The following is a 27,973-nucleotide window of genomic DNA, read 5'->3' as shown; positions in this document are numbered from 1 at the left end:
GGAGCGCTGGGCTCTACTGGCCTTCTGATGACGCATCAGGAGAGGATCACTTGCTCCAGGTGACCGTGGATCACTGAGCCCTGACAATGCCGACAGCTGGGGATCCCGGGAGGGACAAAGTGGGAGGGCGCAAGATCTCATCACGCTACTCAGAATGGCACACAGTTTAAAACAAGAATTATTTCTGGAGCGTTCCATTTAATATTTCCAGACCATGGCTGACCATGTTTAACTAAAACTGGAAAGTGAAAGTGTGGATAAGGGGGACGACTGTGTTATGGTGTCACTTGGCTAGGAGAGGATGGGGCTAAGTCTGTGTGTAAAAGCCACCAGATGTCAGTGGAGGTGCTGAATAGATGCTGTCTGAGTGTTGGTACCAGCAGTGGGCACAGGACACTGCTGGCATCAGATGGCCTGTTGCCCATGGCTGTCTGCTGTTTTTCCAGAACCATCTCCAGAGAGAGCTCAGGAGATGAGTGCAGTTAGTTGAGGACAGGCATGGGCTATGAGGACCCAACAGGAACCATGTACCTGAGACAAAGGCACGGTGCCAACAGAGAGCAAGCGGCTCAGCCGGAGAAGCTGGTGACCTTGGGCAGTCGGCCTTTCTGAGCCTGCTTGCTCATCTGGGCTCAGCATTTTGGGGGGGTGTCGGCTGGCTGGTTTGCTTGTTTTCACAGGGAATGGTGGTGGTAAGATTTAGGGATAGTAAATGCTAAGTTCATGGTTCAAATAAAGCACTCAATAATTTCTTATAGGAACGTGCTCGTGCTCCTACACCAGCAGGCTAGTCACTCACCCAAGTGACCCTTGATTTTCTGGAAACATCTAGAGACATCTTCTCAGGTACCCCTAAGGCCTACAGATACGGGCTTGATACACCCTAATTAGATGGTATTTTCAGGCCCCTGGTGGTACAGACAGAGTACAGGTAGGAAGGAATCAGAGACAGCATTTATAAAGATGAAGTTGGTGGCTGACTTCAACTAAGGAGCAGCCCTGCTTCTGAAAAGTCCATCAGAGCTCAGTCGATAACCAGTAGCTGCTACTAGTCTTTTCTGCCTATCTTGAGGCCAGGCTCTCTAAAAGCAGTTTTTCTAAATTTTTTTTTTTTAACTATAGCCCACATAAAGAAATGTTTTACATCATGACCCAGTAAATACACACTCATTTGAAACAAAAGTTTCATGAAACAAATCAGTGTACCACACTGTGATATTTTCTATTATCACAGTGTCTGCCTGCCAATGAAGGGGACATGGGTTCAAGCCCTGGTCCAGGAACATCCCACATGCCGCAAAGCAACTAAGCCCGTGCACCACAACTACTGAGCCTGCGCTCTAGAGCCTGTGAGCCACAACTACTGAGCCCGCGTGCCTAGAGCCTGTGCTCCGCAACAAGAGAAGCCACTTCAGTGAGAAGCTCACGCACCACAACGAAGAGTAGCCCCCGCTCGCCGCAACTAGAGAAAGCCCGCACGCAGCAACAAAGACCCAACACAGCCAAAAATAAATTTAAATAAATAAATAATAAAATGAAATAAAATGCAGGTCTACTAATGGGCCTAGAACTGCAACTGGAAACCATGGTGTCTACTTCCCGGCGGGGCGGGCAGCACTGTCTGCAGCACCACACCCGACCTGATGTCTGTCTGAGCAAATTCTATGCATCCTCCTCCTGATCTTGGTCACTCTACACCTGCATTAGTCAGGGTTCTTTCTCCAGAGAAGCAGAACCGATAGGCTGTATATACACAGAGAAAGAGACTGACGATTAAGGAATTGGCTCCTGTAACCGAGGAAGCTGACAAGCTCCAGTATCTGTAGCCAGCGACCTGGAGGCCTCTGAGGGCTGACGGAGTAGTTCCTGTCTGAAGGCCAGCGGGCTGGAGCCCCAGAGGAGCCAATGTCTCAGTTTGAGTCCAAAAGCAGGAAAAAGCCGATGTCAAAGCAGGCCGGAGGAATTCTCTCTCATTAGGGAAAGGTCAGCCTTTTTGTTCTATTCAAGCCTTTAATGGAATGGGTGGGGCCCACCCACATTGGAGAGGGCCATCTGCTTTACTCCATCCACCAACTCAAATATTAACCTCATCCAGAAACGGCCTCACAGACACACCCAGAAACGTCCAGGCACCCCATATCTAGTCAAGTTGACACATAAAATTAACCATCACAACACCCCTATCTCCCCTCCCTAAATAAGGCACCAACCTTAGCTCCTACAAGATCCAATTTAATTTAGACTTCAGTGGTAAAAGAACCAAAAAGGAAATATAATTTCAAGAGCTCTGTAAATGCCTCTATGAAGAGTACAGGTATACGTAGGCCCAACCTCAAAATACTGTGCTTTCTGTCCTCAGCAGGTCAGTTGGAGAAAGCACGGACGAAGTTATAGTAGTCAATCTTGTCTTCTCCGTGAGAGCACATCCTGATGAGCTGTGGGAGAGAGAAGGGGAGCCCGTGAGAGACAGATGGGCTGCCTTCAGCTCAGCTGCACAGCGCTCTTTAGTGCCTGTCCCTGCCTTTGTAAACCAGCTCAGGCTTTTTATATATCCTTGGCTGATTCTGAAATGATCCTGTAAACCGGGAAGGTAGGTCAGAGTATCCCCATCTTCACGAAATCAAAGGTCAGATGGAGTAAATGGCCTGCCTAAGGTTTCAGGTTTGACATTTATAAGAGCACTGTCATTTCCAAAGCATTTTTGTTCTTATATTCAATTACAAGACTTTGTCCATCCAGTCAGCACAGAGTAAGACTTAGAATAGCAGAGGCTGCTGCTATCACAGCCTAAAAGAAAAATCTAGTCATGTCACTGCTCAAACCAAGTCCCCTGAAACACCTGTGAGTGGCAGTAAGCACACCGATCTGCTGTGGCTACTCTAAGGACGTGTGCAAATCCATCCCGCCCCTGCTTTCCCTGTCCCACCTCCCCTGACTGCAGCTCCTCTCTCCCAGGTCAGGTCACAGATAGCACAAATGACCTAAGAAATCGAAGGCTGGGTGTGCTGTCAGCCTGAGACTTGGGAAGCTAGATGGGCATTTGGCCCACTTGAACTGTTATCCTTCTACCTGCCTCCCTCACTCCTTGCTAATGTTCCCATCTGAAAAACCCTCATCTCCAACCTAGTCACACTGGCGCCAAACAGAAGGCTTCCCTAAATGAGACCTAACTTCCAAACATCCCTTTTTCCTAATGTATCATTAAGAAGGACTACAGCATCACAATGTTCTTAATCAGTGAGAATGTCTCAATAACATTAGCCACCATCGTTGGCAACGGTGGGAGAAAGTTTGTCCCGACTTCTAGGGGAACCATGGTCAAAGGGGTTTATAACGAAAAAGAGGTATGAAATGCCCTCTTCAGCTCCCTCATGGAAACTCTCGGAGGAGATCGTCCATGTCATCCCTCCACTGGCAGCTGACCATGGACCCCTACTGGCGGATGCTGCTGTCCAGGGCAGCGGTCACGCCCTCTCCCACGCCAGCCCTATTGATGGGCTAACGTAGGCTGTGAAGGTGTCAAAGGTTCCCACCATCCTGCTCAGTCCACCTTTTCAATCTGCCCTTGGCAGCCACCCTCCTTTAGCCCTGACATGGTTCACTGGCCGCTCTGTGCTGTCTGGCCCCTGCCCACTTAAAGAGATGCCCTACAGCAGCAGTTAGGAAAGGATGCCAATGCTAGAGTCGAGGGCAAATGCCATAATCAGGACCAAACAGCAGATCTGATGTGAACACCCCAAGTCTTCCCCAGTTAAAATGAAATACAAATGCAACTGCCTTTGGGAACGAGTGAGCGGTGCCCAGCCTCTGCAATCAACCCCGAACAGGAAATCCTACTCACCTCCTTAACCAAGGAATCATCAACTGGGAGGTGAAAAGAGTCACAGATTTTAAAGAACGTCTCCCTGTCCACATGTCCTGAAGCTTCCTTGTCATAAATTTGAAACATCTTGCAGATGTTGTCCCTGCACGGGTGATCTTTCCCTTGCCTCTGGATCGTGTCTATCAGGGCCTCCAGTTCCTGCACGCCTGGGTCCTCTTCCGTTTGCTGGCTGTGGAGAGAGGAGATGGATGGATGTGGTGTTTATTCTCGAATGGTCTTACCTCAGTGACCGAAGTTCTCACTTGGTGAAGTTGGGGGAAGCATCTGACGACAAACAGCTCTGATGCTGAGCCGATCAACACTTGCCTGCAGGGGCTGGCAGATGGCTGAGCTCACGGCAGGAACCTTGACTAGGCTCAGCCTCCCTTGCTGCCATCTATTAAATCCCCGCAAAGAGCCAAATCTACCAACACTACCACCCCCAAGTCTGGTGTTTGTGGGAGTCGCATGATTGTCATCATCTATGTTACAGAATCTAAAAATAAATGTTTTAGAAACAGACTTAAAAGTAGTATGATGGGGACTTCCCTGGTGGCGCAGTGGTTGAGAGTCCACCTGCCGATGCAGGGGACACGGGTTCGTGCTCTGGTCCGGGAAGATCCCACATGCTGCGGAGCGACTGGGCCCGTGAGCCATGGCCACCGAGCCTGCGCGTCCGGAGCCTGTGCTCCGCAACGGGAGAGGCCACAACAGTGAGAGGCCCGCGTACCGCAAAAAAAAAAAAAGTAGTATGATGAAGAAATCAAAGAGGATCAAAAGGGAAACAAAATATCTAGAAGCAAAAATGGAAATACAGTTGACCCTTGAACAAAGCAGGGTTTAGGGGCATCAACCCTTCACACAGTCAAAAATCTGCATATAACTTACGGAACCACATATTCGGAGGGCTGACTGTATCTGCAGATTCAACGCATTAAGGATTGTGTAGTAGTATAATACATATTTACTGAAAAAATGTGCATATAAGTAGATGACACAGTTCAAACCTGTGTTGTTCAAGGGTCCCTTGTACTACACACCAAAATTTATGGGATGCAGCAAAAGCAGTTCTAAGAGGGAAGTTCACAGTAATAAATGCCTACATTAAGAAAAAAGAGGGAGTTCCCTGGCGGACCAGTGGTTAGGACTTGGTGCTTTCACTGCTGTGGCCTGGGTTCAATCGCTGGTGGGGGACCAAAGATCCTGCAAGCCGCATGGCGCAGGCAAAATAAATAAATAATAGAAAAAAGAAAGATCTCACATAAACAACCTAGTTTATACCTCAAGGAACTAGAAAAAGAAAAAACTAAGCCTGAAGTTAGCAGAAGAAAGGAAATAATAAAAAGATCAGAGCAGATATAAAGAGAGACTAGAAAAATTATAGAAAAGATCAGTGAAACTAAGAGCTGTTTTTTTGAAAAAGATAAACAACTGACAAACTTTTAGCTTGACCAATTTTTAAAAAAAGAGAAAAGACTTAAAATCAGAAATGAGAGGAGACATTACAACTAATACCACAGAAATACAAAGGGTTGGAAGAGACTACCATGAACAATTACACATCAACAGATTGGATAACCTGGAAGAAATGGATAAATTCCTGGAAACATACAACCTACCAAGCCTGAATCATGAAGAAACAGAAAATCTGAACAGACCAATAACAAGTAAGGAGATTTAATCAGTAGTCAAAAACCTCCCAACAAAGAAAAGCCCAGGACCAGACAGTTTCATGGTGAATTGTACCAAACATTTAAAGAATTAATACCAATCCTTCTCAAACTCCTCCAAAAAAGTGAAGAGGAGGAAACACTCCCAAATTCGTACTACAAGGCCAGCATTACTTTGACATCAACACCAAACAAGGACACTACAAGAAAAGAAAATTACAGACCAATATCCCTGGTGAACACAAAAGTCCTCAACAAAACACTAGCATACTGAATTCAACAGCACATTAAAAGGATCGTACATCATGATCAAGTGGGATTTATCCTTACCACGCAAGGATGATTCAACATACACAAATCAATACACCACATTAACAGAATGAAGAATAAAAATCGTATGATCATCTCAATAAATACAGAAAAAGCATCTGACAAAATTCAATATTCTTTCATGATGAAAACTCTCAACAAATTAGGTATAGAAAGAATGTACCTCAATGTTATAAAGGCCACACATGACAAGCCCCCAGCTAACTTCATACCCAGTAGTGAACAAGACAATGATGCCCACTCTGTAAGATCAGGAACAAGACAAAGATACCTACTCTTGCCACTTCTATTCAACACAGACCTAGCCAGAGAAATTAGGCAAGAAAAAGAAATGAAAGGCATCCAAATAGGAAAGGAGGAAGTAAAACTTTGTTTCCAGATGACATGATCTTAATACCATATATTAGTCTTTAGAAAATGCTAAAGACTACCAAAAAACTGTTAGAAGTAATCAACAAATTCAGTATACAAAACCAACATACAAAAATTAGTTGCTTTTGAACTTCCCTGGTGGCACAGTAGTTAAGAATCCACCTGCCAGTGCAGGGGATATAGGTTCGAGCCCTGGTCCAGGAGGATCCCACATGCCGCAGAGCAACAAAGCCTGTGCGCCACAACTACTGAGCCTGCACTCCAGAGCCCGTGAGCCACAACTACTGAGCCTGTGTGCCACAACTACTGGAGCCCACACACTTAGAGCCCGTGCTCTGCAACAAGAGAAGCCACTGCAATGAGAAACCCGTGCACCGCAACAGAGTAGCCCCCACTCGCTGCAACTAAAGCCCGTGCGCAGCAACAAAGACCCAATGCAGCCCAAAATAAAATAAATAAAATTTATTTAAAAATTAGTTGCTTTTCTATATACGGACAATGAACTATCGAAAGAAAAATTAAGAAAACGATTTCACTTACAATAGCTTTTTAAAAATTACTTAGTAATAAATTTAACCAAGAAGGTGAAAGGCCTATACATTGAAAACTGTAAGACATTGATCAAAGAAACCGAAGAAGGCAAATGGAAAGATATTTTGTATTCTTGAATTGGAAGAATTAACACTGTTAAAATGTTCATACTATGCAAAGCCATCTATAGATTCAATGCAATCCCCACCAAAATTCCAATGGCATTTTTCACAGAAATAGAAAAAAAATCCTAAAATTCATATGGAACTACGAAAAACAAAATAAAAACCCAAATAGCCAAAGCAATACTGAGAAAGAAGAACAAAGCTGGAGGCAACACACTTCCTGATTTCCAACTGTATTACAAAGCTATAGTAAGCAAATCAGTATGGAACTGCTATAAAAACAGACACATAGACCAAAGGAATAGAACAGAGAGCCCAGAAATAAGCCCACACATATATGGTCAACTAATCTTTAACAAGGGTGCCAAGAATACACAATGGAGAAAGGATAGACTTCAGTAAATGGTGCTGGGAAAACTGGATATCCACATGCAAAAGAATGAAACTGGGGGCGGAGTCAAGATGGCAGTGTGGGAAGACACAGAGTTCCTGTCTCCCCACAACTAGGGTGCCTGCTGGACGCTGGTGGGGGACCTTGATGCCCAAGGAGACAGGAAGAATCCCCAAGCGAACTAGTAGGACATCAGGGGACTGAGTGGGGAGGAGAAGTGGAGGCCAGACAGGACCAGAGCCCCTGAGGGGCGGCTGAGGAGGGGGGAGGGGTTCGCACACCTGGAGGCACCCTCAGGGGCTCAGATCGGTGGGGAGGGCACCCAGCATTTCCCCTGCCCAATGGGCCAGGGAAGTCTGCCCGACTCTCAGGCCAGGTCCTATGCCCTCAGAGGACCCCTGCAGGCCGAGGTGGCCCTGGGGGTGTAGGGGGAGAACAGGAGAGGCAGGTGGGAGAGACCCTCCAGGACCAGTGGGTGTCTGCCCCACCCACTCAAGCCCAGGAAGCCTACTGGGCTCCCAGGTGGGGTCCCCTGTCCTCTGAGACTGGAGGCAGGAGGGACGCCTGGGCCCCCTCTGTTGAGCCTAAGCCCCACCCCCAACAGCCTCCAGGACCTTTTCCAGCCCTGTGGGTCCTAAGCATAGGCCCTGCCCACCACCCAAACCCCACTCCTGTTTAGGCCCTGCCCTCCACAGCCAAGGCCTTTTCCACCTTTTTTTAAAAAAATTTTATCCTCCTCTTTTTTACTATTGTGGTTCTGTTTTATCTTCTGGTTGTTGTTTCATCTATATTTTTATTTTTATATTCTTTCTAACATATCTGTTAGTTTCCTAGTCTAATTATATTTTTTACTTTGTTATTGTTCTCCTTTCTTTTGTTGCCGCCCCGCACGGCTTGTGGGATCTTGGATCATGAGCCGGGGTTCAGGTCGAAGCTCCTGTGGTGGGAGCTCTGAGTCTGAACCACTGGACTAACAGAGAACCTCAGACCCCAGGGAATACTTATAGGAGGGAGGTCTTCCGGAGGTCCTCATCTTGGCACCAAGACCCAGCTCTACCCAACAGCCTACAAACTCCAGTGTTGGAAGCCACAGGCCAAACAACCAGTAAGACAGGAACACAATCCCACACATTAAAAAAAAAAATGAGATGACAAAAAAATATGTCACAGATGAAGGAGCAAGGTAAAAACCTACAAGACCAAATAAATGAAGAGGAAATAGGCAATCTACCTGAAAAAGAATTCAGAGTAATGATAGTAAACGTGATCCAGAATCTCAGAAATATAATGGAGGAACGGATTGAGAAAATACAAGAAATGTTTAACAAAGATCTAGAAGAACTAAAGAAGAAGCAGAGATGAACAACACAATAACTGAAATGAAAAATACACTAGAAGGAATCAATAACAGAATAACTGAGGCAGAAGAACGAATAAGTGAGCTGGAAGACAAAATGGTGGAAATAACTGCTGAGGAGCAGAATAAACAAAAAAGAATGAAAAGAATTGAAGACAATGTCAGAGACCTCTGGGACAACACTAAACGCACCAACATTCAAATTATAGAAGGGTCCCAGAAGAGGAGGAGAAAAAGAAAAAGGGGTCCCAGAAGAGGAGGAGAAAAGGAAATAACTGCTGAGGAGCAGAATAAACAAAAAAGAATGAAAAGAATTGAAGACAATGTCAGAGACTTCTGGGACAACACTAAACGCACCAACATTCAAATTATAGGGGTCCCAGAAGAGGAGGAGAAAAAGAGGAGGAGAAAAATCTGTGAGAAAATATTTGAAGAGATTATAGTTGAAAACTTCCCTAACATGGGAAAGGAAATAGTCACCCAAATCCAGGAAGCACAGAGTCCCATGCAGGATAAACTCTAGGAGAAGCACACCAAGACACATATTAATCAAACTAACCAAAATTAATTTCAAAGAAAAAACATTAAAAGCAGCAAGGGAAAAACAAAAAATAACATACAAAGGAATCCCCATAAGGTTATCAGCTGATTTTTCAGCAGAAACTCTGCAGGCCAGAAGGGAGTGGCAGGATATACTTAAAAGTGATGAAAGAGAAAAACCTACAACCAAGATTACTCTACCCAGCAAGGATCTCATTCAGATTCGATGGAAAAATCAAAAGTTTTTCAGACAAGCAAAAGCTAAGAGAATTCAGCACTACCAAATCAGCTTTACAACAAATGCTAAAGAAACTTCTCTAGGCAGGAAACACAAGAGAAGAAAAAGACCCACAAAAACAAACCAAAAACAGTTGAGAAAACGGTAACAGGAACATACATATTGATAATAACCCTGAATGTAAATGGATTAAATGCCCCAACCAAAAGACACAGACTGGCTGAATGGATACAAAAACAGGCCCATATATATGCTGTCTACAAGAGACGCACTTCAGACCTAGGGACACATACAGACTGAAAGTGAAGGGATGGAAAAAGATACTCCATGCAAATGGAAATCAAAAGAAAGCTGGAGTAGCAATACTCGTATCAGATAAAATAGACTTTAAAATAAAGACTGTTACAAAAGATAAGGAAGGACAGTACATAATGATCAAGGGATCAATCCAAGTAGAAGATATAGCAATTGTAAATATTTATACACCCAACATAGGAACACCCCAATACCTAAGGCAAATGCTAACAACCATGAAAGGGGAAATCGACAGTAACACAATAATAGTAGGGGACTTTAACACCCCACTCACACCAAAGGACAGATCAAACAGAAAATAAATAAGGAAACACAACCTTTAAATGACACAACAGACCAGATAGGTTTAATTGATATTTATAAGAACATTCTGCCTGAAAGTAGCAGAATACACTTTCTTTTCAAGTGCACACGGAAGATTCTCCAGGATAGATCACATCTTGGGTCACAAATCAAGCCTCAGAAAATTTAAGAAAACTGAAATCATATCAAGCATCTTTTCTGACCACAACGCTATGAGACTGGGAATCAATTACAGGAAAAAAACTGTAAAAACACAAATACATGGAAGCTAAACAGTGCGCTACTAAATAACCAAGAGATCACTGAAGAAATCAAAGAAGAAATAAAAAAATACACAGAAACAAATGACAATGAAAACACGACAACCCAAAACCTATGGGACGCAGCAAAAGCAGTTCTAAGAGGGAAGTTTATAGCAATTCAATCTCACCTCAAGAAACAAGAAAAACCTCAAATAAACAATCTAACCTTACACCTGAAGCAACTACAGAAAGAAGAACAAAGAAAACCCAAAGTCAGTAGAAGGAAAGAAATAATAAAGATCAGAGCAGAAATAAAAGAAATAGAAACAAAGAAAACAATAGCAAAGATCAATAAAACAAAAAGCTGGTTCTTTGAGAAGATAAAATTGATAAACCCTTAGCCAGACTCATCAAGAAAAAAAGAGAGGACACAAATCAATAAAATTAGAAATGAAAAAGGAGAAATCACAACTGACACTGCAGAAATACAAAGGATTATAAGAGACTACTACAAACAACTATATGCCAATAAAATGGACAACCACGAAGAAATGGACAAATTCTTGGAAAGGTACAATTTTCCAAGACTGAACCAGGAAGAATTAGAAAGTATAAACAGACCTATCACAAGTAATTAAATTGAAACTGTAACTAAAAATCATCCAACAAACAAAAGTCCAGGACCAGATGGCTTCACAGGCAAATTCTATCAAACATTTAGAGAAGAGCTAACACTGATCCTTCTCAAACTCTTCCAAAAACTTGCAGAGGGAGGAACACTCCCAAATTCATTCTACCAAGCCACCATCACCCTGATACCAAAACCAGAAAAAGATATCACAAAAAAAGAATATTACAGACCAGTATCACTGATGAAGACAGATGTAAAAATCCTGAACAAAATACTAGCTAACAGAATCCAACAACATATTAAAAGGATCATACACCATGATCAAGTGGGATTTATCCCAGGGATGCAAGGATTCTTCAGTATACTTAAGTCAATCAATGTGATATGCCATATTAACAAATTAAGGAATAAAAACCATATGATCATCTCAATAGATGCAGAAAAAGCTTTTGACAAAATTCAACACCCATTTACGATAAAAACTCTCCAGAAAGTGGGCATAGCTGGAACCTACCTCAACATAATAAAGGCCATATATGACAAACCCACAGCAAACATCATACTCAATGATGAAAAACTGAAAGCATTTCCGCTAAGATCAGGAACAAGACAAGGATGTCCACTCTCGCCACTATTATTCAACATAGTTCTGGAAGCCCCAGCCATGGCAATCAGAGGAGAAAAAGAAATAAAAGGAATACAAATTGGAAAAGAAGAAGTAAAATTGTCACTGTTTGCAGATGACATGATACATAGAAAATCCTATACCACCAGAAAACTACTAGAACTAATCAATGAATTTGGTAAGGTTGCAGGATACAAAATTAATGCACAGAAATCTCTGGCATTCCTATACACTAACAATGAAAAATCAGAAAGAGAAATTGAGGAGACAATCCCGTTTACCACTGCAACAAAAAGAACAAAATACCTAGGAATAAACCTACATAAAGAGGTGAAAGACTTATACTCAGAAAACTATAAAACACTAATGAAAGAAATCAAAGATGACAGAAACAGATGGAGAAATATACTATGTTCTTGGATTGGAAGAATCAATATTGCGAATATGACTATACTACCCAAAGCAATCTACAGATTCTATGCAGTCCCTATCAAACTAACGACGACATTCTTCACAGAATTAGAACAAAAAATTTTACTATTTGTATGGAGACACAAAAGATCCCGAATAGCCAAAGCAATCTTGAGAAAGAAAAATGGAGCTGGAGGAATCAGGCTCCCCGACTTCTGACTATCCTACAAAGCTACAGTAATCAAGACAGTATGGTACTGGCACAAAAACAGAAATATAGATCAATGGTACAGGACAGAAAGCCCGGAGACAGACCCACGCACATATGGTCACCTAATTTACGACAAAGGAGGTAAGAACGTACAATGGAGAAAAGACAGCCTCTTCAATAAGTGGTGCTGGGAAAACTGGACAGCTACATGTAAAAGAATGAAATTAGAACACTCCCCAACACCATACACAAAAATAAACTCAAAATGGATTAAAGACCTAAATGTACGATCAGACACTATAAAACTTAGAGGAAACATAGGAAAAACACTCTGACATAAACCACAGCAAGATCTTTTTTGACCCACCTCCTAGAGTAATGAAAATAAAAACAAAAATAAACAAATGGGACCTAATGAAACTTAAAAGCTTTTGCATAGCAAAGGAAAACATAAACAAGACAAAAAGACAACCCTCAAAATGGGAGAAAATATTTGCAAATGAAACAATGGACAAAGGATTAATCTCTAAAATATACAAACAGCTCATGGAGCTCAATATCAAAAAAACCAAATAATCCAATTAAAAAATGGGTGGAAGACCTAAATAGACATTTCACCAAAGAAGATATACAGATGGCCAAGAGGCACATGAAAAGATGCTCAACATCACTAATTATTAGAGAAACTACAGTGAGGTATCACCTCACACTGGTCAGAATGGCCATTATCAAAAAATCTAGAACAATAAATGCCAGAGGGGATGTGGTGAAAAGGGAACCCTCCTGCACTGTTGGTGGGAATGTAAATTGATACAACCACTATGGAGAACAGTACAGAGGTTTCTTAAAAAACTAAAGTAGAACTACCATATGACCCAGCAATCCCACTACTGGGCATATGCCCTGAGAAAACCATAATTCAAAAAGAGACGTACGGGGCTTCCCTGGTGGCGCAGTGGTTGAGAGTCTGCCTGCCGATGCAGGGGACACGGGTTCGTGCCCCGGTCCAGGAAGATCCCACATGCCGCGGAGCGGCTGGGCCGTGAGCCATGGCCGCTGAGCCTGTGCGTCTGGAGCCTGTGTTCCGCAACGGGAGAGGCCACAACAGGGAGAGGCCCGCATACCGCAAAAAAAAAAAAAAAAAGAGAGACGTATGTACCACAACGTTCATTGAAGCACTGTTTACAATAGCCAGGATATGGAAGCAACCTAAATGTCCATCGACAGATGAATGGATAAAGAAGATGTGGCACATATATACAATGGAATATTACTCAGCCATAAAAAGAAACGAAACTGAGTTATCTGTAGTGAGGTGGATGGACCTAGAGTCTGTCATACAGAGTGAAGTAAGTCATAAAGAGAAAAACAAATACTGTATACTAACGCATACATATGCAATCTAAAAAAAAGTGGTACTGATGAACCTAGTGGCAGGGCAGGAATAAAGACGCAGACATAGAGAATGGACTTGAGGACATGGCGGGGGGCGGGGACAGAGGGGGAAGCTGGGGCAAAGTGAGAGTAATATCAACATGTAACAGTTAGCTAGTGGGAAGCAGCAGCATAGCACAGGGAGATCAGCTTGGTGCTTTGTGACGACCTAGAGGGGTGGGATAGAGGCTCAAGAGGGAGGGGATATGGGGATATATGTATGCATATGGCTGATTAACTTTGTTGTACAACAGAAACTAACACCGTATTGTGAAGCAATTATACTCCAATAAAGATCTATTTAAAAAAAAAAAAGAAACTGCATCCCTATTTTATACAATTCAAAAAAATTAACTCAAAATGCATTGAAGACCTAAACGTAAGACCCAAAACTGTAAAACTCCTAGAAGAAAACATAGGAAAAAAGGTCCTTGACACTATTCTTGGCAAGGATTTTTTGGATATGACACCAAAAGCACAGGCAACAAAAAACAGAAATAAACAAGTAGGACTACATCAAACTAAAAAGCTTCTGCATGGAAAAGGAAATAATCGACAAAACAAAATAATCAACAGAGTGGGAGAAAATATTTGCAAACTGTCTTCGTCCATTCGGGCTGCTTTAACAAAAAACTAGAGACTGGGTCGCTTATAAACAACAGAAATGTATTTATCACAGTTCTGGAGGCTAGAAGTCCAAGATCATGGTGCCACAGATTCCATGTGGTGGCTAGTGAGGGCTCTCTTCCTGATTCATGGCCAGTGCTTTCTCATTGTGCCCTTGAAAGGTGGAAGGGGGCTAGTCAGCTTCTGAGGCCTTCTTTATAAAGCCATTAATTACCTCCCAAAGGCTCCACCTCTTAATAGCATCACATCAGGACATCAAAATGAATTCTGGGAGGACACAAACATTCAAACCATAGCACAAACCATATATCTGATAAGGCCTTAAGATCTGAAATATATAAGGAATTCACATGTATCAACAGCAAAAAACCCAAACAATTCGATTAAAAAATGGGCAGAACTAACGGGACATTTTTCCGAAGAGGACATACAAATGGACAATCGGTACAAGAAAAGATGCTCAGCATCGCTAACCATCAGGGAAATGGAAATCAAAACCACAGTCACACCTCTTAGGATAGCAATTCCCAACAGTGGTGGGAATTGGTGCAGCCACTATGGAAAACAGTAAAGAGGTTCCTCAAACAATTAAAAATAGAGCTACCATATGCTCCAACAATCCCACTTCTGGGTGTGTGTGTATATATATATATATATATATATATATATATATATGAAGGAAACAAAATTAGTATCCCAAAGAGACATCTGCGCACTCATGTTCTTTGTAGCATGATTCACAATAGCCAAGATATGGAAACAACCAAACTGTCCCTTGAGAGATGAACGGATTTAAAAAAGAAGTCCTGCCACTTGCAACAACATAAATGAACCTGAAGGATATTATGACTAGTGATTTTAGACATATTAAAAAATGCTGAACTCATAAAAACAGAGAGTGGAAGGGTGGTTGCCAGGGGCTGGAGAGTAGGGGGAAAAAGGAGATGTTGGTCAAAGGGTACACTCAGTTACAAGGTGAATAAGTTCTGGGGACCTAAGGCACAGCATTGTGACCATATAGTACTGTATACCTGAAATTTGCTAAGAGAGTAGATTTTAAGCATTCCCGCCACTCACCCACAAGAATAAATGGTAACTATGTGAGATGGTGGATGTGTTAACTGACTTGCCTGTGATAATCACGTCACAATGTATATGTATATCAAATCATCACATTGTACGCTTTAAATATATACGGTTTTGTCAATTATACCTCAATAAAATTGGCAGAGGAGAAGTAGTATGATGAATTTGGAGCCAAGTTCCGGGATGACTGGTCTGGTCACTGTGTGCAATGGATTAAGGAAGAGCGTGGAGGTGGGCAGATGAGTCAGGAGGTGCTGTGGGTGCCTCAGCAAACACTGGTGGGTACCTGCCCAATATTCACCCTCTCCTTTTTCCTAACAGAGCCCTCACTTTGTCTGGAGCAGCAATCAGGAGCGGACGAGTGATACAGCCCAGACAATGAGATGTAAGGAGAAGTTGCTAGGTGGTGCTTCTGGATAAGCCCTTTAAAAAGAGGAAAGACATGGCAAGATTGGCTTTTCAGTCTCTTACCCCTTTGTCCTTCCCCTCTTCCTGCCTGGAATATAGATGCAGTGCTGGAAATGGAACATTCACTTGTAACCACAGAGAGAAAAGCATGAGGACAAAAGCTACTTGCTCAGAATATCTGAGGAGAGAGAGAAGTCAGGTCTCTGTTGGGCTGGGAAAGCTCTGGACCACTGACCTCCAGACATTGTGTTCCATAAGAAAACATAAAACTCCACTGGGTTAAGCTAACATAAATTTGTTTCTGTTGTTACTGCTGCTGTTGTTAAGTTCAGATAAATGCAATTCCAAACTGACTGAGTGCTTTAAATTAGGAAATGGTGGTGAGAATGAAAAGAAGTCAGAGGCAAGAGATATTGTAGAATAAAATAAAAGAACTTAGCAGCATATTGAATATGGTGCAGAATAGAAGAGGAGGTTTCAAATCAAGGTAAATGGAGCCTTGAGGTGACCAAGAGAAAGAGGGGAGCTGACATTCACTGCTTGCCTCCTGTGTGCCAGACACCAGGCTGGTGCTTTACACACATTATCACAACTCACTGTCATCGCCACTTGATGAGACAGATGAACAGAAAGAAGGAAGAAGGATGAAGGAACAGCAGGTGTGCCAGGAAGGTGAAGACAACAGTGGTCTCATTTTTAGCTGTACGAAGTGAGAGGTGCTGGTGGCTCAGATGCACGGAGACCCATCGAGCAGGCAGACAGGAGTCTGGGAGCAGAATCAGGAGAACGTCAGGATGGAGAGCGACTTATTCAGATACTCTACGATGTGATGAGATCGTCCAGAGTTTAGAGAAAGAGAACAGGAGGACCAAAACCAGAACCTTGAGAAACACCAACCTAGTAGACAGAAATAGGAAAAAGAACAAGCTTCCAGGGAAGTAGGAGGAGTATCAGAGACTCTGACTTTCTAGAACTCAAAAGAAAGGGTTTCAAAAAGGGGGTGGTAAAGAGTAATTTACATTATATGTAGATCAGAAAGGCTCAACACTAGACCAGGGGGTTGGCCCAGAGGCCAAAGCCAGCCGGCAGCCTGTTTTTCTAAATAAAGTTTAATCAAAATACAGCTACACCTACTCATTTACACATTGTCTATGGCTGCTTTCACCCCACGGGTGCACAGCTGAGTAGTTACAACAGAGATTCTGGTATGGCCTACAAACCTGAATTATTTACTACTTGTAGCAAAAAAGTCTGCCAACCTCTGCCCTAGACAGTGAGCTCCTATTCCCTCACCTGGCTGCCTAGATGTTTATTAAAGTCTGGCATATGGTGCAGGCGCCAGTATCACTGAATTAATGAATAAATGACAAGAGACCATTAGATTGGAAAACAATCAGTAACCTCAAGTAAACAACTTCTGAAGAGTGTCTGGATACGAGAGCAGTCAGAGAGGAGGCGGTGACAGACACAAAAGAATTAAATTTGGAGAAATGGGAGCTACTTAGCTGTGACAAGAAGGTAAAGAGATAAGTAAAGAAACACTCTAAGGTGAAGAGTAGGAAAACAGAAGCAGCTCACACTGGATCACTGGGTCTGTCTGAGACCATCTGCAAAGTGAATATGGAGGCGCTTGGGGCTTCAAGAAAATGGAAAAGAAAGTGAGAATATTTGGAAATGCCTATATGGGAAAAATTGCTGGAAGTGAAAAAGAGAGGATGAAAAGGATCGTCGAGCAGGGGAGGAGGGTCCTCCTGAAGCTGAAGAGCACAGACGGGCAAGTCAACCAAACAAGGACAAGATATGCGAACACACGGGTGTTCATGCTCTTCACACGGGGAGGGTTTGTGCAGAGGAGTGGGCTTATGAGCAATGTGTTATCTGTAAGTCTGAGTTCAGTGTACAGCAATGAAGACACAAGCCTGAAAAGAACTTCAGATGAAGTCAATACTCCAACCACTTGTGCACTGTTTTAATCTTCCAGCTCAGAGAAGGAAGATGGCTAACTGCAAATTTCATCATCCTGTAACTAACACTTGATATAAAAAGTTCTCAGGCCTGACAAGTACTCAGGATCCCTTTTCATTATTCTTAGCAATGATTACTCAAATACAGGATTTGTATTTCCTTAGAGCATGACCTTTGTATTCATATCACCTTCAAGCATCTTCTCTCATTCACCTCTCTGACCCATCACAAGAGAAGAGGGGTAAAGTGAGGATCAACACAAGGATAGCCATGGATTTCTTAACCCAGAACTTGAATTTCTCTTTATCTTATTCTAAGACACCAATACCTTCTCTTGACCCCACTTCGCCGGCCAGCTACTCCCCCATTTTTCTGTTCCCCTTTGCACCAACTTCCTCAAGAGGGGGCTATACTTCCAAGCTCGAATTCCTCTCCTCCCATTCTCTTAAGCCCACTCCCACCCCTCCTATTCCAGTGGAAGTCTGCACTGAGGTCCCCAGTGTCCCCTACACATTGCTAAATCCCCATGTGACACAATGAATCACTGTCTTCCTTGATTTGCAGGCAATTCTTGTTTTTGCAAGGCTCAGATATGCATGAATTTCACTTACCACCATCTGGTTAAATAACCCAGTCCCTCAACAACACAGTTCAAATTTCAGTTAGTAACTGTGAGTAACTGCCTCAAGTGCAAATTGTCAGATTTTCAGTCCACGAATCATTACACAAATAATAGATGTGCATCACAATCAGCGACAATCATATCACTTCTTTGAAAGTCTGTCAGTGACTGATCACTGGGCATCTGTTTTTCAAGTCACACACAGACAGCAAAGTGTGTAGCTTATGTTGCCTCCTTTTCTCTAAAGGATAAACTCAAGTGACATTTTACAAAAATGGATAACTGAAGAGAGAACTGGTCAACAAAGATGAGAGCATGGCAAAGAAACCAAAAGAGGTAGAGCTAGAAGCAGAATTCAAGTCAAACACAACGGAGTTAGAGAAGAAACAGCTGACCGTGGGAATGCTGACACTGCTGTGGTTTAAGAGACTCTCGATGTGCAGGCAGAGGACCCTAGCAAAGGCTGGCTTATTGACATAAATGAGGGAAGTGGTCGTAACGAAAAGGATGAAGACACATGCCTTGGAGCAACTAAGCCCGTGCACCACAACTACTGAGCTTGCACTCTAGAGCCCTCGAGCCACAACTACTGAAGCCCATGCACCTAGAGCCCATGCTTTGCAGCAAGAGAAGCCACTGCAATGAGAAGCCCGCACACCGCAACGAAGACCCAATGTAGCCAAAAAAAGAAAAAAAAGGATGAAGATATCCCAGATGCCAGCAAACAAAAAACTTCACATTAAAAGAACTCTGAGATATTTCACTCATTAAAGGAACTCTAGGATGTATTTCGCAACGTTGAAAGCAAAAATAATAAAATGTTGGAAGTCAATCCAAACTTGGAAAGGAATATGACAATTTGCCGAGGCACAGAAAAGACGTTCACTCTGTATCATAAGTTACATGACAAGAAGGCAAGCACTGTTCCAACTACTCTTAATATGCTTTTTATAAAGAAATAAAACACTTTTAATTCTCAATGTTGCCAATGTCTTAAATTACAGTGCACTAATAAAACTCAAAATTACTATTTTTCATTTCCCTATACATTTATAACCATCAGAGCTTTTCATGTTTTGACAAAAATTTTTTAAAGTTGCAGAACAGCAGTAAATTTTCCCATTGGTGCTGAGATTGTTCTCATGGTCACGTTTACAGTCCCTACTGTGCAAAAGGGGACAGCCTGGATTCAGGACACCACACCCACTTGGTTTTCTTCCTGCCTCACTAGTCGTCCTGCTCAGTTTCTCTTCCCAACTCAGTGCTGGAGAACCCCAGAGCGCAATCCTTGGAGCTATTCTCTCTTCTTTGTCTATAATGACTACCTGAGAGATTTCACCCAGTCTCATGGCTGAAAATATCATCTATATGCCCACAACTCCCACAGCCCCAGACCTCTCACCTGAGCTCCAGATTTATATATCCAACAGCCCGTTTGATCTCTCTACTTGAGTATCTAATAGGTATCTTAAACCTAGTACATTGGACTTCCCTGGTGGCGCAGTGGTTAAGAATCCGCCTGCCAATGCAGGGGACATGGGTTTGGAGCCCTGGTCGGGGAAGATCTCCAGACCCATGGAGCAACTAAGCTCGTGCGCCACAACTACTGAGCTTGTGCTCTAGAGCCTGCGAGCCACAACTACTGAGCCCGCGAGCCACAACTACTGAAGCCCGCGCACCTACAGTCCATGCTCTGCAACAAAAGAAACCACTGCAACGAGAAGCCTGCACACTGCAACGAAGAGTAGCATCCTCTCGCCGCAACTAGAGAAAGCCTGTGTGCAGCAATTAAGACCCAACGCAGCCAAAAAATAAATTAAATTAAATAAAAATTAAAAAACAAAACGAAAAAAAAAAACCCCTAATATATCCCAAACTGAAATCCCTCCTGCCTCCGCCCTGCCAGAAAAAACCCTCCCCTACCCACAGTAGACTTCTTCCCCATCTCAGTTGGTGGCAACTCCTTTCCAGCTGCTCAGGCCAAAAACCTTAGTCATCCTTACCTACTCTCTTATCTCCCCTATATCATCTGTCTGAATCCTTATTAGCTCTACCTTAAAATATACCCCAAATCAGACCACTTCTCCCCACCTTCACGGATACTACCCTGGTCTATGCACCGTCATCTCTTGCCTAGATCACTGCCACATTCTCCTAACTAATCTCCCTCTGAATCTATTCTTAACACAACAGCCCCTTCTTTTAAAACACATGTCAAATGGTGCCCCTCCTCTACTCGGAAGCCCCATGGTGGCTCTCGCTTTCACTCAGAGGAAAGCCATCACCCTTCCAGAGACCTAGCAGGTCCTACACAACCTGGGCCCTTGCTAACTTCCTACCTCCAGCTTCTGCTTCTCTTCCTCACTACTGCCGCCACTCACCGGCCTACTTCTTGCCAGTGTTACCTGTGTGCTCCAGGTGTGCTAATACGTAGGGTCTTAGCACTCACTGCTCCCTCTTCCTGGAAAGCTCTCCCGCCACACGTCCACGCAGCTGACTCCTTTACCTTCACGTGTCTGCTCAGTGCCACCTTCTCAAGGTGTGACCACCTCCCCCAACCAACTGCAACCCACCCTCACCTTCCAGAACCCTTATCACCCTTGTTTTGCTCCACTTTCCCACAGCACTCATCACCCAACACACTGCATAACTAACTTACTGGTGCTGTTTATTAGCTATCTCCCGCTGCTTAGAGGGTCAACTCCATGAGGGCAGCAACTTCTGGTCTATTTTGTTTACTGATAAAAGCCTAAGGGCCTAGTGATAGTGTCTGATACATATAAGGCACTCAATAATTATTTGCTAAATATATGAAGTTGAAAAGTTCTAAGTTACTAGTTATTATATTGGACCCAGGTAACCTAGGTTGTCTAAGACCTTCCATTGGTGAGGGAAATCTGAAAATCTAAAATGTGATCATCCATTCATTTTAAGAACTGCTTCCTGAATATCTCATTGTGCCAAAGCCAAAATGGACCTTAGATGGTCAAACATACTTGTCCAATTCTGGTGCAGGGGCTTCTTGCTTTCGAACACGGCTCTGAATTGACAGGAGTGCTTCTGGTGAATACTGGGCAGCATTGCTCTCCATGTATTTCAGAACACAGTCGTCTGTATCAAGGATGACGAACCGGTGGCCAAACACTGGGGAAAGGGTAGAAATACACTTTGCCTGGTTATGTTCTTATCAGGCAACTGAGAGTAAAAATTCACAGATATGTATTTGTGACCTAGACTAATGAACTTTCAGTTGCTCTCTAAACTAATATGCACTAGTTCACTCGGTGTTTAGGGAGCTCAGAGTTTCCATCTACAGCCAACAAATGCAACCAATTTACAGTTTAATTGATAAAGGAGATTTATACACTATACCACATGTACAGCTGGACTGCAGACTAACTGCTTCCTACAAGGGTTAACTGAATTAAATTCCCAATAAGAAGAACCCATTCACTTGGCCAGAAAGAGAGCCTAAACTGTGTTGAGACTTACCCTCAATCACAGCACCAATGAAGAAGTCACTGGGGCTATAATAGATGGGGTTTTCCACCGAGGAGCCTGGTTTGACAACTTTAGTTCTGCCAAGATACTTGCCCCCAATGATACCAGAATTACGAACAGGAGGCTCAAAGATACTGATCATGTCAGTGGCTAGAAAATAAGAGAAGACAAATCGGCGGTCTTTGTCTTCTGGGATGGGGGATTCCTGGAAAGGTGAAGAAAAGAGGATATTACGAAGGTACGTGATCTACGCAGAAGCCTCAAACTGAAATATCTACGGGGACTAGGGTACAATATAAGCCTAACATATGAAGTATAATATAAATGAACAGTATGGGGTGGGGCTCCGGGGGCCGGGAAAGGACATACCTCATCTAAGGAAGGCTGCTGCCATGTGGGAATGAATATAGGCCCAATGTTGCTAGATCCAATTTTTCATGAGAAAACAGAAATCTGGATTACTATATAAAAACCCTGACTTTAAAATGTTGACTTCAACACTTTAAAAGCACCAGGCAGGCCAAAGAAAACATATAGGCTACATTCTGTCCACAGGCTGCCAGTCTGAAACCTCGTGGCTGACATTATGTTCAACTTCGAGGACACTAAAGTGATTATGCAAAGCTTATGCCTTTAAACAAATCCATTTTTATACATAATTTAAAAAAGAAAATTTAAGAAGGGAGGAAGGAGTAATATGTCATAGAGTTGAAGTGATTCTGAGAAACTACGTTGTTAAGACTTTTCCTAAATCAAATCACCGAGAAACAAATTCCAGACTGAACAAGCCTAAATACAGACATGCTTATTCTTGACTAAAATCCTCTCACATCACAATTTCAGCACACACCTTCTCATTCAGACCATGGAATTATTTGTGTCATAATTTCTCATTTAGTTGAGAAAGTCATTGGATTTCCTCTTAGTAAAATAATTTCCTCATACCATTCCCTAACTGACAGTCTCCAAACTTTTTTTGTTGAACACGCTTATAATAAAAAAAATTTTTTTTTAACAAATAAAAATAAAATCACATCATTCCTCTCCTCTCAAACCTCCAGAGGATTCCCATCACACTTAGAATAAAATAAAGTTCTGAGCAGGACTACAGGCACGGGTGTACAAGGGGGTTGGGAGCAATAGCTCACCCTGGCAGGAAGGAGTATTTAAAAATTTTTTAAAAATTGTTTTTGCCATTTTATTTTGAAATAAGTTTATCAGACTTACAGAAAAGTTGCATAGTTGAGAATTCTCGTAAGCCCATCACCAAGCCTCACCTAACAGTAATATCTTACATAATCATAGCACAGTTATCAAACCCAGAAAATGATGGTATAATGCTTTAAATAAACTACTGTCCTTATTCAAATTTCACCTGTTTTCCACTTATGTTCTTTCTCTGTTTCAGGATCCTATACTGCATTAGTTGTTATTTCTCTTCAATCTCATCCAATTTGTGACAGTTCCTCAGTCTGCTCTTGTCTTTCATGACCCTGACATGAGTACTGGTCAATTATTTTGTTGACTGTCCCTCATGCATCTCACTTTTGCATCTTTGGCAAAAATACCACAGGGGAAAAAAAAAAAAACCCACGCCCACCTCTGTGCATACCAAGGAGTTCATGATAACAAAACATCTTTTTATTGGTTATGTTGAACTTGATCACTTGGTTAAGAAGATGACTGGTGGGTTTCTCCCCTGTAAAGTTACCATCTTTCCCTTTGCAGTTAGTAAATATCTTGAGGGAGATACTTTGAAACCATGAAAATCTTGTTTCTCCTCAAAGGTTTTCCCACTAATTTTAGCATCCGTTGATGGACCTTGTCAGCAACAAGGACTGCTGAGGTGTGTGCTTAATGGTAATTTTCTATTGCAGTCTTCTCTTCTCCATTTGTTCATTGAAATTCTACTGTATGATAATCTCCAGGTCCATCATGTTGCTGCAAATGGCATTATTTCATTCTTTTTTATGGCTGAGTAATAGTCCATTGTATGTACGTATGTGTGTCTGTGTATATACATACATACATACATATATATGCCACAACTTCTTTATCCATTCATCTGTCAATGGACATTTACGTTGCTTCCATGTCTTGCCTGTTGTAAATAGTGCTGCTATGAACATTGGGGTGCATGTACCTTTTCGAATTATATTTTTTGTTAGGTTGAGCGCTAGTCCTGCCTCTGTCTAAGCAGTTAAGACCTGGGACACACCAATTAGTCTCTGATTCTTATGTTTTGAAACATAAAATGAGTATATTATATTGCCTGACTCACAGATAGTGTATGTGTAAATAAATTCATTTACCCATTCATCCAACAGTTATTGAGTGCCTACAAAGTCTAAAGAGACATGACCCCTGCTCTCAAGGAGTTCATAGTTACTATGTCATAATTCAACAAACCTCTTGAACTTTAACAGTAACTCAAAGAACTTAGCAACAATGCAAAACCTTCATTAATCAGAATTCTTAACGTATGGAGTGTTCTAGTTGACCTAGAATTTGCTAGAACTCCCTTGTTTCAAAGCTTTTTCAATATTTAAAAAATACATTAGTCAACTATGTTCTCATTTAATTTTTATTTTTTCAAATACATTTCTATTCCCAGAGTAACTTATTTCAATTTCTATTTATGTCTATATTTCTAAATAAAATGGTTATATTTCTATTTCTGCTTTTTTTTCTATTTTTAAAGACATTATCCTTTGAATTCTTATCAGTAACTTGCTTCAGGTAATTCAGCCAGTGAGTGGAACACTCAGGATTTGAATTTATGTCTGTTTCCAAACCTCTTAGCCACTAGCCATATGACCTCTCAAAGTTCACATCTATTAAATTAGTATGATTCCATTTGTTACATTTAATGAATATAAAATACATCAAGCTAGATATCACCAATGATAAAAATTAGTAAGACATGGTCCCTACCCTCAAGAAAATCACAGTTCACTGGAAAGGCACAAAAATAGATAATTTGAATGTAAGTCAAGCTTTCATAATTGCTTAATAAAAAAGGCCAAAATGCCTCTCAAAATTTGAGGGATAGAGAGATTAATGATTTAAGAAAGACTGTGAGGGCAGATAGGACTTGAGCTAGGTCTTGGTTCAGGGGCACCATACTTAATACAATCCAACCTGCCTGAAGGTTGGAACCAATGGTTGTTTAAATAAACACATAACTCTGACAGCTGTTACTCTAGAGCTTACAGACAAAACGGACAACTATGCACAGTACTGAGACAGAACAGAATCTTAGGATATAAAAATTGTCCTTGGGGCTTCCCTGGTGGTGCAGTGGTTGGGAGTCTGCCTGCCGGTGAGGGGGACGCGGGTTCGGGCCCTGTTCCGGGAGGATTCCGCATGCTGCGGAGCGGCTGGACCCATGCGCCGCAGGTACTGAGCCTGCGCTCCAGAGCTGGCGAGCCACAACTACTGAGCCCGTGTGCCACAACTGCTGAAGCCCATGAACCTAGAACCTGTGCTCCACAGCAGAGGCCTGTGCACCACAACGAAGAGTGGCCCCTGGTCACAACTAGAGAGGGCCCACGTGCAGCGGCGAAGACCCAGTGCAGCCAAAACTAAAGTAAATTAAATAAATTAAAAAACAAAAATTGTCCTCACCAGTGCAGCCAAATAACGAAGCACCTTGTTCTCATTCATCAGCATTTTAATAACATCTTTTTTTGGAGGTTTTGGAATGAGCGCAAAGCAATTCTGAGCAGAGTCTTCAACTAGTCCATAACCGTTATAGGGAGGTAATTCCTGAAGAAACACAGAAAGCAAGAAATAAAGCAGATGCTCCGTGTTCTAAAAATTAAAGGTAACTGTAAGTTTCTTTTTAAAATCTAGAAAACATTTATTTAAAAGCAATTTCTACATATACAAATGTAATCAGAAAAAAATAACATATCACATACTCCATTCCTCTTTATAGATTTTACACCATGATCACTGCTCATAAAAGTGACTGATGATGCTACAAAGTAACCCTCAGGGCTGGATTTAATCTATCACTGATGTCCACTGACCCCTTACTGCCAAAGCAGAGCCTGGCCCTGCTCCCAGCCCCAATCCTGGCCCCTGTGGCCCTCCAGCACGGTGAAGCCCATGGGTCTGTCTGTGACTTCTTTGTCTGGGGTGTGGGTCTCAGCCTGGCAGATCTGGAAACTGTTTTCTCAATTCACCCAAAGTGGGCACGTGTGTGTGTCGGAGGTAGGGGTAAGGTGGGGGTGTCAGGAGTTGGTTCATGCTACTTACTTCCGAGTTACCTCCGTATTTCTAATACTTTAATTTCTTTTTAAAAAAATTTTAATTTTATTTATTGATTTTTGGCTGCGTTGGGTCTTCGTTGCTGTGCGTGGGCTTTCTCTAGTTGCAGTGAGCGGGGGCTACTCTTCGTTGCGGTGCACAGGCTTCTCATTGCAGTGGCTTCTCTTTATTGCGGAGCACGGGCTCTGGGCATGTGGGCTTCAGTAGTTGTGGCTTGGGCTCAGTAGTTGTGGCGCACGGGCTTAGTTGCTCTGAGGCATGTGGGATCTTCCCAGACCAGAGCTCGAACACGTGTCCCCTGCATTGGCAGGCGGATTCTTAACCACTGCGCCACCAGGGAAGTCCCTATTTTTATTTCTTCATTTTTGCCTCAGAGAATGATAGCCATACTTCACTGAGAACTCACACCCCCCTGTCCACACAGGATTCCCCTTTCCTAGTGAAGGAGCAAACTCATGGAACTAAATTCCAGATGCAAAGGTTATTTGGTGAGTGTGAAAATTTAGGATGAACCTATGTTTTTCATTCAGGTTCCATGAAGGGCTGAAAGCACCGCTATAGGATGCTAAGATCTGTTTGTCTAAAAACTTAAGTAGAGGGCTTCCCTGGTGGCGCAGTGGTTGAGAATCTGCCTGCCAATGCAGGGGACATGGGTTCGAGCCCTGGTCTGGGAAGATCCCACACGCCGTGGAGCAACTAGGCCCGTGAGCCACAACTACTGAGCCTGCGTGTCTGGAGCCTGTGCTCCGCAACAAGAGAGGCCGCGATAGTGAGAGGCCCACGCACCGCGATGAAGAGTGGCCCCCACTCGCTGCAACTAGAGAAAGCCCTCGCACAGAAACGAAGACCCAACATAGCCAAAAATAAAAATAAATAAATTTTTAAAAATAATAAAAAAAAATAAAAAATCATGTATCTAAAAAAAAAAAAACTTTAGTTCAGAGGTTATTTTCCTCCCTCTCATCAATGCTAGGCGGACTGCAGCTGAGTTCTTTTTCTCTGACTCCTTTCTGCTATGCTTTCTCAGCAAACTAGCTTGTACCATGCTTTTACTTGTAGATACCCTCCCCAAATCTTTTAATATACTGTATTCAGGGACTTTAACAAGTTAGTCTATATGAGCCCTGCTCCATCTGCAACAGGGGACTCCCTCAGAAACCAGGGACTCTGCTATGTTCGTCCAAGGTGGGGTGCTTAGAACACTGATCCTTCACCCACTTCCTGGGCTGTAGTTAATGTGATCTTCATGGCTGGAAGATGACTAATGGATCCAGTAGATGGACGATGACTTAATTTGCTCCAAATATAAAACCACTACTCAGTGAATATACACGGTTGCCAATGGACAGAAGGACTTGGGGTGAGACACTGCATGCTAAGCTCTGACTTACTCTGGAGGTGGCGGAAATGCACAGTGGTGGAGTCCAATATCAATACACAGTGACAGCAGCCTGGTTGGGAGGTGTGGGGGGAGGTTAAGGAGTTTTAAAATAGGGAGGTAAGTTCCTGAGCACCTTCCTCTCAAATTCCTTTTGTTTTAACAGGCTTCTACCTAGTTTTCCCAAGTTGCATCTCATTTCCTCTGCTTGGAATAAAGACCTTCTCTAAATATCAGCCCCTGTGCCTGTGGTGCTGGCACCATGCTCTTCATGCTCCAAGCTACCGCCTGGGTCCTGTTCTAAACTAGAACCATTCCTCTGACTGGACATTATCACGCCTAGACACTCCTATTCGTATGACCCACCTTCCAGAGCTTCTGCCCAGGCTTTCTTAATGATGCACACACACAGTCTTACAGTCCCTCATCCTTCAGATGCTGCCTTCAGAGGCCAGCTCCACGGCAGATGAGCTCTCCTGGTCCTGGCTTCTTCCTCCTTCCTACTAGCATGTCTCCAGATGGA

At 42.6% G+C, this 27,973-nt stretch overlaps 1 protein-coding gene across 2 annotated transcripts in view; it reads right to left on the bottom strand.

Moving 5' to 3' along the window:
- Nucleotides 1-2,213: 2,213 nt before the first annotated feature.
- Nucleotides 2,214-27,973, bottom strand: part of EFHC1 (EF-hand domain containing 1) — a 60,483-nt gene continuing 34,723 nt past the window's right edge. For both annotated transcript variants that reach the window (XM_027127488.1, XM_027127489.1), the window contains 5 exons: nucleotides 25,425-25,565; nucleotides 21,789-22,002; nucleotides 21,293-21,440; nucleotides 3,842-4,052; nucleotides 2,214-2,435 (listed from right to left, as the gene is read on the bottom strand). In XM_027127488.1, coding sequence (XP_026983289.1) covers nucleotides 2,364-2,435; nucleotides 3,842-4,052; nucleotides 21,293-21,440; nucleotides 21,789-22,002; nucleotides 25,425-25,565 — 786 coding nt within the window. In that variant the 3' untranslated portion in view covers nucleotides 2,214-2,363. The remainder of the gene's footprint in view (nucleotides 2,436-3,841; nucleotides 4,053-21,292; nucleotides 21,441-21,788; nucleotides 22,003-25,424; nucleotides 25,566-27,973) is intronic.

Source organism: Aethalodelphis obliquidens, unplaced genomic scaffold (genome assembly GCF_003676395.1).
Source record: "Aethalodelphis obliquidens isolate GAN/ISIS:26980383/991018 unplaced genomic scaffold, ASM367639v1 scaffold31, whole genome shotgun sequence".
Taxonomy (NCBI): domain Eukaryota; kingdom Metazoa; phylum Chordata; class Mammalia; order Artiodactyla; family Delphinidae; genus Aethalodelphis; species Aethalodelphis obliquidens.
Note: the sequence above shows the minus strand (reverse complement) of the source record. Positions and strands in the feature narration are given on the sequence as shown.